This window comes from Eucalyptus grandis, chromosome 8 (assembly GCF_016545825.1).
Source record: "Eucalyptus grandis isolate ANBG69807.140 chromosome 8, ASM1654582v1, whole genome shotgun sequence".
Lineage (NCBI taxonomy): Eukaryota > Viridiplantae > Streptophyta > Magnoliopsida > Myrtales > Myrtaceae > Eucalyptus > Eucalyptus grandis.
The window spans coordinates 51,268,430-51,278,702 of NC_052619.1; the positions used below are offsets into that span (position 1 = coordinate 51,268,430).

General features: G+C 38.3%; 1 protein-coding gene across 1 annotated transcript; it reads right to left on the reverse strand.

Annotated features, from left to right (window-relative positions):
- Positions 1-7,373: 7,373 nt before the first annotated feature.
- LOC104414895 (heavy metal-associated isoprenylated plant protein 32) lies at positions 7,374-8,556 on the reverse strand. The gene is made up of 3 exons (XM_010026115.3): positions 8,430-8,556; positions 8,041-8,116; positions 7,374-7,802 (listed from the first exon to the last, which is right to left on the reverse strand). The coding sequence occupies exons 1-3, from the start codon at positions 8,457-8,459 to the stop codon at positions 7,678-7,680; spliced, it is 231 nt and encodes a 76-aa protein (XP_010024417.2). The 5' UTR covers positions 8,460-8,556; the 3' UTR covers positions 7,374-7,677.
- Between the last annotated feature and the right edge of the window lie 1,717 nt (positions 8,557-10,273).

Below are 10,273 nucleotides of genomic sequence, written 5' to 3' on the forward strand. Positions count from 1 at the left end.
AATGGAAGAAAATATAGATAATGAACTGTAAGAGGCACAAGGTCACTTGCTGAGATCTATGAAAGGAGTAATGTGGCGGTGCTCGAACCATCAAATTTTGCTGAAGCCAAGGAAGATCGAAGTGGTTTGCAGCAATGCGGGAGGAGATGACAATGATTCAAAAAAATCAGACTTGGGAATTGGTAGACAGGCCATTAAATAAGAATGTAATTGGAGTTAAGTGGGTCTTTAGGACAAAACTCAATCATGATGGCTCTGTTAACAAGTATAAAGCAAGGTTGGTTGTGAAAGGCTATGCTCAGGTATGGGGAGTAGACTATTTGCAAGGCTGGACACAGTAAGACTCCTGTTAGCTATTGCAGCCGAGAAGGGTTGGACTATTTTTCAGCTTGATGTCAAGTCTACATTTCTAAATGGTGAGCTTGAAGAGGAAATTTTTATTGAACAACCTGAAGGGTTACGTGTTAAAGGGCAAGAAGAGAGTGTATACAAATTGCACAAAGCTTTATATGGGTGAAGCAAGCTCCAAGAGCCCGGTATGGAAAAATTGATCGATATCTACTTTGGATTTAGGTTTTAAAAGGAGCTTAAGTGAGTTCACTCTTTATATTAAGAAAGTGAATCATAGTGTGGTAGTTCTGTCTCTATATGTGGATGATCTTTTGGTAACAAGGAAATGATGTTCAGGTGATAGAAAATGTTAAGCAAGGCTTATTTGCTGGTTTTGAGATGACAGACTTAGGAAAAATGGCTTACTTCTTAGGTCTAGAAATCAAGCAAAGTCCTTATGAAATCTTCATTTGTCGGAGGAAGTACTTAAAGGAAATTTTGAAGAAGTTTCGGATGGAAGAATGTCGAAGTGTCGTACACCTATGGCAAAGAAAAGAGAAGTTGCGGAAGAGTGATGGAACTGAAGTTTGTGGATGTCTCGATGTACGAAGTCTAATAGGTTGTCTCATGTACCTCACAGCAACCGGACCCGGACATTCTATTTGCTGTAAGTGTTCTGTCCAGATTTATGAGTGATCCAAGTCGGCTTCATTTGATTGCGGCTAAAAGGATTTTAAGGTATTTGAAAGGAACCATGTTTTTGGAGTGAAGTTTCGAAGGAGTCAAGAATTCAATCTACAAGGTTATTCGATAGTGATTGGGCTGGCTCGATGGATGATATGAAGAGTACATCGGGCTTGTTTCGGTTTAGGATCAGCTTGTTTCACTTGGTGTTCTAAAAAGCAAGAAATTGTAGCTCAATCCCACGGTGCGAGAGTTTATAGCTGCTCGTAGCTGCAAATCAAGCCTTATGGCTGAAGAAGATAATGAAAGATCTTTGGCTGAACTCCAATGAATGTATCAAGATCAATGTGGATAACCAAGCTGCAATTGCAATATCTCATAACTTGAGTTTTTCATGGCAAAACTAAGCATTTCAAGGTCAAGTTCTTCTTTCTACGTGAGGTGCAACAAAATGGTGAGGTCATGCTGGTTTATTGCAGATCTGAAGATCAACTTGCTGATATGTTCACTAAACCACTTCAAGCTGGAAGATTTGAAGCATTGAGAAAGAAAATTGGAGTATGCAGCGGCTCTACCGATCCAAGGAGGAGTTTGTTGGATTTTGATGTCTCGAGTCTTTGCTTGTTTTTAGACTAAAGCTTCTCTTTTCTGTTTTATATTGTTTTAGTTTATTTTCTTACTTGGTCAATTATGTTATGCAGTTGTTGTTGTGTTATTTAGGAAGTTAAGTACTTGTTCGGGTGCGATTACAAGGCGAACGTGTGTGTGTGCGAGTTATTTTTTTTTTCTTTTTGGTTTAAGTCGTGTTTTGTACTTGACTTTTTACTTGGAGAACTGTAGAAGGCAGTTTTTATGCTCTGTTCTCTCTGTTTTTCTTCTTTCTTCCTCGATATCTATAGTTCTGGCATTTCTGCTTCTTTGCTGCTTTGATCAGCATCAACAGAAACACTGAAAAATTTTCTAAGTGTTGAGCCCAGTTGGTCACGAGTGGATAAAAGGCAGTGTTTTTGAGAAAGTTGAGAAACAAATGAGGAAAATATTGACTTCTACCCCAAACTAAAATACATATAGTTTGGCTTGGTGTTAATTTTTCCAACAAAAGACATCTTGAAGTTCAATTTTAGAGATCAACGAAAACCTTCGTTGTCAGTTCTTCTTTTCTGCAGATCTCATTTCCAGTTGAAGAAGCCAACTTCCACGTGCTTCCAGAGGACAATTTCTCGGTTTCCTTGGCCAAGAACCACTTGAAAAGGAAACTAGGAAGTAAGTTAAGCATCCTAGATGTACTTATTTTTGAGTTTGAGCATGTTTTGATCATGAAAATCAAGAGGAAAACCAGCCCGGAAAACTGATTTCTGAGACTGAAATTTTTCTAAGTGTTTGAAGCCTCTTCAAGAGCCATACATGTTTGACTTGCTGCTCCCCTTTGCATGTGTTTTCTATCTTCACGAGCTTGATTAATGTTATATGGGAGTACAAATGATGCATAGGTAAGCTTGGTTTGGTCTTTAAATCCCCGTGTGAACTATGAGATCGTCAAAAAACAAGCCTATCCACATTAGTTCTTGGCTGGTCAGTATAGTCTTTGCATGTGGGCTTCTTAGAGAGGTTGTTTTGATGTGTTCAGTTAGTCATTCTCTGTGATGTTTGTTGAATTTGAAAGCTCATGTTACCTACTTTCACTCAGATCAAGTAATGTTTCCTTTAGATCTCGTATGCGATGAGTGTTGGGGCTTGAATATGGGCATTCAACCTGTTTGCTTGACTTGGGTTCAAACCCAGATTTGCAAAATCAGATCAAACCCGCAAATTTGATGACGATTCCAGCTTGGTTTTCGTGTGTTTTAAGCTGTGATTTCTATCTAATATTACTCCTTGCATGTGGTAGTTTAACCTTGATGTTTTAGTTCCGCATAATATTGCTCATGCGTTGAGATTGAAGGCCGCAAACATGGCCCGGGAAAGCTGGTTTGGGGTGGATTGATGCACGCCAAGTGTTCAACGAAATGCGCAAACCAAGTTTCGATCTTGAAATAGTCGATTTAAGCTCGATTATTGTGATTTTCATGTGCTGTGTTACTCCATGTTAGCATAGATCGGTTTAAGGAATTATTATTAATTTTTTTTTAAAAATAAAAATAAAAAAAGAGAAAAATATGAAAATTTCAAAAATATCAAAAAATATTAGATAGCATCAAATTAGGATATAAATGACATATATTAATTTTTTTCCTAATTTTAAAAGGTCATTTTCCTAATTTAATGCTATTTTGATATTTTATAACCATGTTTGTAAATGATCCATTTTGCGTAGATTAAAACTATTTAAAGTAATTTCATGCATATAGAGTAATTTCATGCATATTTGAATTCTCATTTTGCTCATGGGGGTCCTGTCCCGGGGCATGATAACAAGGCCATGTAATATTATTTGCTCGACTTGTATCGGGTTTAACTTTTCCGCGTTTATTTTCAAGTCATTTCAATTTCTTGGATGTTTACTTACGCGCCCGCTTTTCATTAATTTGAGTGTAAATTTCTCTTCTAAATTATGTTAGGATTAGTCTAGACATTAAAAAAAACTACAAAAACATTTGCATGGACACTTAGTGGTTTCATAAAGATTATAATTGATAATCAAGAATGTGTGGCCATTTAGATAAATAACTTTCCAAGTTAGTGGTACCACAAGGGCGCTAATAGAAACATTGGCGTAAACAAGTCCCCGTTCGTAGAAATCTCTGGTTGCGTAGGAATCGAGACACCACTCTCATGTCTCGATTGGTTTCTAGCCGACCTCAATAGGCTAGTGGCGACTCCTACAAATATTTAGGTTGTTAATAATTGAAATATGAAATCCAACGTCGCGCGAGGTATGGGCTTGGGAGAGCCCGCGCCTAATTTAAGGCCATTGGTCCGCTTCTTTAGGCAAATACCCCTAAACCTTCTTCTTTATGCCCCGGACGGAAAAAAAGAGGTCGTGACAGGCGTGCCAAGGCAAGGTAAGATTGTATGTCGTTGCGTGTTTAGGCTGCCTCCGAGGCGAATTAGCTTCCTAATTGATATTTAGGAAGTTGACTCGCTAAGATTTTATCTCATCCCGTTGTTGTTGACAATTTGCAAGCCCGTAGTATGAAGAATCGTCATGCTCAGTTTAGGGTCCCTTTGGAGACAAAGGATTGGTCTGGCGTTAGTGAAGTTTAGGTTAACCTTGACCCTGCTAATTTTTGGATAGTTGGTAGGAAGTTAACATGGTAAAGGCTTGTAATATTACATTTTCTGACATTAACAAGTATATAAATAAAAATAGTATTTTTGGAAAAATTTCTCGATGTGTTTTTTTTTTTTACTATCCTTGTTATTTGTTGGTCGATTGAGTTTTTATATAATTGCTTCCGCATGTGTTTAATCGAAAGAGAAAAAGAATAAGTGGGCAATGCGTCCTACGATGTCGCAATTTTAATCAACCATTAGGGATGTTCACGTGCTCGAGTTCAGAACGTGACACTTATGATGGTAGATATATTTTGGGTGGTTGAATGTTTATTTTGTTTTGATTAATTATTTTTATTATAGAACTACCAAAAAAATTGCATGTTAGAATAGATAGGAATTTTATAACATTTCTTAGTTCAATTTGTTTGCATATCATATAAAATAGAATTGACTTTTAGATTGGATTAGGATAATTTAAATGTTTTCCTAGTTGAATTAAAAGTGCACGAATAGATAATATCTAGGTTATGTAAGGTTTTTTTAGATATAATTGCATGCTAAGTTATGTTTCTAGGTCAAGATAGGATTTAGGATAGTCTATTTCCTACCTTAAAATAGATAATATCTCACTTTAGATATATTTTATTTTTTTCGTAATTTTTAATTACAAAATGTAAAAAAATCAAATTAGTATGAATTGACTATTGAGTTCCGTTCTAGGATAGATTGCATGTTTAAATAATGATATTTATTTATTTCGAATTTTATAAAAAAATACAAAAAATAAGTGCATCTCACACGGTTTGCACATAAGGTTCAATTACTTAAAATTCAATGTCGCATAGAATAATATAACCTACAATTGCATTTAGGCTTAAGTTTGCACTACATGTATTGCATTCAAGTTTAGCCTTCATTAAAAAAGTAAATAATAATAATAATAATTAAATATTCATTCCTACATACGTAGTTAATTCTCATGTTAGGACCAAAACAATACGCAAAAAATTTCTTGGTAGTTTACTTTATTATTTCCGCAATTCATTTATTGTGTTGTTTTTCTTGAGTGTTATTTTTAATGCTTATGCACCCACATAGTCACTTCTTTTATGTTAGTTTTTAGGTTAAAATCAATCCAAATGAAATGAAATAGTACTGAAATAGCGTTAGAGTAAATCTACATAATCAAATCCCCGAACCCATTTAATCTCTAGTTCGTAGGAGTAAAATATATCGTCCATACTTTACTTCAGTTTCTAATCGACTCACCAAAAAGTGAAGCCTAAGTTTTCGAGCTAAGTTTAAATTTAATAGAAAGTTAGCTAAGTTTAGACTTAATAATCCAATAGGATAGTTTATCAGTGGGTAAGCTCACGACACAGTGCTGCTTTGTTGTCGTTCAAACTCGGTTGGTCCCGACATCACCAAAGTAGTGAACGTTGATGGCAGGAGCAGTGAGGCGGTTTGACTTGGTGGACGTCAGGCTTGCTGAACACACGCTATGGCTACTGAAATCTGGACACGAGGCTCACGGTAGAGAAGACTTGGCTTTTGAAGACTTTTCTTTTGCTGGTGCTCTCTCTAGTGAACATTGATGGCAGGACCGGGGAGGCGGCTTTGACTTGGTGGACATCAGGCTTGCTGAACACATGCTATAGCTACTGAAATCTGGACATGAGGCTCACGGTAGAGAAGACTTGGCTTTTGAAGACTTTTCTTTTGCTGGTTCTCTCTCGGCATTCAGGATAAATGCACTAGAAATACAAAAAATTATGTACAGCACTCATTTTAATACGAAAAGTTTTTGTCAACACAGTGTTAAGTCGGAGAAAAAACTATCACTTTGATGCCAACGGCAAGAAATTCCGACGAAATTGTTTACGTATCATTTATAATTAAATTATAATATGACGACAAATTTTTTAAATACTCTAGTCCATGTGGCATTTCCACGTGGCATGCTTGGCACTGAAGTAATCACTTTAAACAAAATTTGATACTCAAATGATGACGTCATTTAGGAGCTATATGCTAACTAGACACGACGGTGACCCACATAGGACTGAAAAATTAATAAAATATAGTAATTTAGATTGGAATTGGCACTTAAATGATCATTTAAAAGAAATAGCATTAAGTAATTCAAAAAAATATTTATATTATTAAAGTTGGCATCATACATAATTTTTGGCACTTCTAGTTAATTTACCTCTCGGCATTCTATCTTATGGTACTTCATATTATCGGAAAAGTAGAGGCGTGAAAGTCCATTGAGCTCCCGTGTGGATGAGATGGCATTGCCCATGAATCCGGTGAAAGAAAGAAGATAATGATAGGATGCGAAGGTAAATAGATTTTGATGAGGAATCGGCTATGCGTGTGCAGAGGGCTCTTCGTGAGTGTTTCATGTTGAAGAGGAGAAAGCCCTCTATGCGTCCAAATCGTCCATGTGAAGTCCATGTCCTCCCTTTTTTCCTATATGGACCGATCTCTTAATCACGGGACGCCCTCGAATAGTCAGTCGTCTCTTCGTGGATCTTTATGAGAACTGGCCAGGACCGTATCGAAAACCGGCAAGAGAATAGTCAAGGCAACGAGGCTAGCTACGAGGGGACTCGGTCGTGACGATGAGAACTGATTTGGTGCGGCAAGTTGGCTGGAACATATTGTTCTGGGCTCGGTGAAGCACGGCGAGAAACCAGAGGATGCCGGGACTAGTCATGGACTCGGCTGATTTGTCGAATTGCTTCACTGATGCAAGTGTATGCGGAATTCGCCTCAAGACAACGGAAAATTTTCAGTCGAGATCGGGCAGAAGCGGCGGGAGTTATGCTTTTGGCTTCGTGGGAGATTGCTGCAAAGAGAACGCCTCTCTCTTTTACGAGCACTGTAGCCGTCTCTCTCTTTTCTCTAATCAAAAACCTCTCTCCTGTGAACCCAAACGTATCTATTTATAAGAGTTAGCCTGGGGTTATCTTACAAAAAGCAAAATATCTTATTTCCTATTTCCAATTCTGGCCATTTCCTGATTATTTCGTCTTAGTTGAAATATTCACATAACAAAAATGATGCTCAGGCGGTAAAGAATATCACATAATAGAAGCAAAATAGCATAAAAAATTATGCACTGTGTCTCACCAAAATAGCATTTAACAAGGACTAGGAAATTCTTTCCCAGCGTTCTGCAATTTCTCACGTACCCACTTCATACAAACTGAGATCAGATTGACAGGAGGGAGGGAGGGAGCAGTTATTGATTACTATTAATACCGATAAATTCAGCTTGTAGTTATGCAGGTATCTCTACTAAAAGTCATTATGGAGCAGTTATTGATTAAACATAAAGGTCAGTCCGACACCGCCGCCGCCCTCCTTTCGGTCCTTGTTGCCACCTTTGCCATCGTCAATATGAATGTCCACGGACGGGGGGTTGCTCTTGTTGGACTTCTAAGCATTCAAAAGCTCTGCATGTTTGCCCAACTTTTTTAGCCTCTCGATGAGCAGATCTGGGGCTGCGGTCCCGGAAACGGTCACTTTGTTCTGTTCTTTATCTACTTTGACGGTGAGAACCCCTGAAACACACCAACCAAAAAGAGAAGAAACAAAAATAAAAATTAACCAAGAAATTTTTTAATTGAAGGTGATTGAGTATACTTGAACACAGAATTACTATAATGTCACGGGAAGAATTTTTCAGTGGAGGTTCAAGATATATCTAACTAAAATCCAAACACGGAGCGAGACAGAGAGAGGCTTGAAGAATAAGATAAGATCAAATAAGGAGGACTGGAACTGAAAAAGGAGTAATACCAGCAATTTTCCCCAAGGCCTTCTTCACATCCCGGTCACAGCCATCACAGTGTATGTACACTTTAAGAACCGAATTCTGCATGCACGTGCAAACCAGAGAACAAGAACAGGTGTGAAGAACAACTCCTCTCACTCCAACAAAAGAATAACAAAAGTAAAAAAAAAAAAAACAATTAACGAATGAAGCGAAACTTCCTATGCGAAGTTTCGCTCCAGAAAGTCATTACCAAGTATGAAAAGAGAGATTAGTTCCCAAAGCAAAACGGAGCACACACCCGAATGGTAACACGTGAAGTCTGACGATCATCTACGACTCTTGAGCTTAAAACAAGGCAAAGTACAGAGGGGATACCACCAGTGAGCTAAGTTAGGAGGGACAAAATGCGTACCTGGATCTTCGAGACCTCTTTTTTACTCATTTGGATTCCACTTGTATGGAACAAGCCGGACACAGTTATTGAATAAGAAAAGGAGGGAGAGGGGGTCCTGAAACAGATGTACTGCCGAGAGAGAGAGAGAGAGAGAGAGAGAGAGAGAGAGGTGTAAGGAGAGGAAACCTCGAAGGAGTTTTAAGCAAGAGGAGGAGGTAAAGTTCGTGTCTGATTTGTCTAAGTTTCGGGCAAAGCGAGTGGAATTTTCCACACCAGTAATGATTAATGACGACAAAAATCGTATTTGCAAGCACAGGAGTTCAAAAGACCGACCCATAAAACTGTTTCGGATGATTCCGCTTCAACAGATTAGGGTAAATGCAGAAGTTACTTAGGAGTCCATTTTCTTTAATCCAAATTAGTCTGTTCTCTCGTCGATCGAATCAATGGGGATCCGAAACATGACCATTTCGCGCGCCTGAGAAAAAATCGAAACAGCAAAGAAGAGGTTATCACAACTACCGTGACCTTTCGATTGTTACGAGGCCACTAAAATTGGAAGATGGCCATTTTGCGTTATCCTTCAACAGGGGAAATCTTAGATAAGTGAGTATCGTCGTTGGAGTCAGCTAAATATCTTCCCCGTCGTGCCAGCAAGAAGCATGTAAAGTATAGAAATTTATCGGAAGAAATACAATCAAAATGCCAAAACTTAGCACAAAAAGACACTTAAATGCCACATCCGGCGAATCCCACCAGAAATCTTACATGATAATTTTTTATTATTTTTGCTCGCCAAAGAACGGATTTAGTAAATAAACACAAAAATGACATCATTTTGGCACAGATTTGAATTTTAATATCAAAATTGATTAAACTAAATTATAAAAAAAAGATTATTTATAAAAAAAAAAAAAAAGGAGGAAACACGCGGGCTGAGGGTTGAACCCTTGCTCTGCCGCCGCCGCCGCCGCTACCTCCATGCCGTCACCAAAAAGGGCCGGCAACGGTGGAAGGAAGGTCGGCCATGGTCGTCGGTCCTAGCCAAAGACCAACAAACCAAGTCAACCAACAACGATGGCTCACGAGTTCTCGCCTAGATTTAGAACGAGAGTCGAGGCCCTTCCCTATATTCGGCAAGAGTAAGCAGCCCTCACCCACTCGGATTCAGGGTTTTGAACAAAATTCGGCACTCGAAATTCGTCGCATTGACTTGGAGGGTCTCGAACGAAGGCAAAACGTCAATGTCACGAGTAGACTCGAATCCAATGCACCGCTCCACTCGGATCACGGTAAAAGATTCACTCCACTCCACTTTAATGCCTTTTTCAGGACACCTTCGCTCTCCTCATTCACCAGACCAAGAAGTCTTTCGCACGGCCCGTCCTTTTTTACCCTTTTTTTTATATTATGATGTCTCGAATTTCCTTCGATTAGAAAAATCAAACCACCTCTTGTTTCAAACAATTTGCCAAAAAATTCCACACGTCTAAGTTTTCTCACGTGCTGAGATGTGAACGATAATCTTAGCAAACTTCTCCACGGAACTGACATCTGTCAAGAAATATTTTGGATAGTTATTGATTCGATAGATGAGGGCACATGTTAACTTGGAGGAAAATTAGGACTCGAAAAAATTGTGCTTTTTTCTATTCTTTCGTTCCGTAGCCGGATCCGTTTTGATATATTTTTGGAGGAATGTGAATAGGGAAGAGAGGATAGGCTCATTACATTATAAATAAATAAAAAATATGCGACTTCTATATTTATCACAATCCCTCAAAACCGAATCAGCAAAAACGGTTTTATGGGTAAAATGACTGAGGATGTAATGGTAATCTTGCGTAAATATGGTTTCTTTC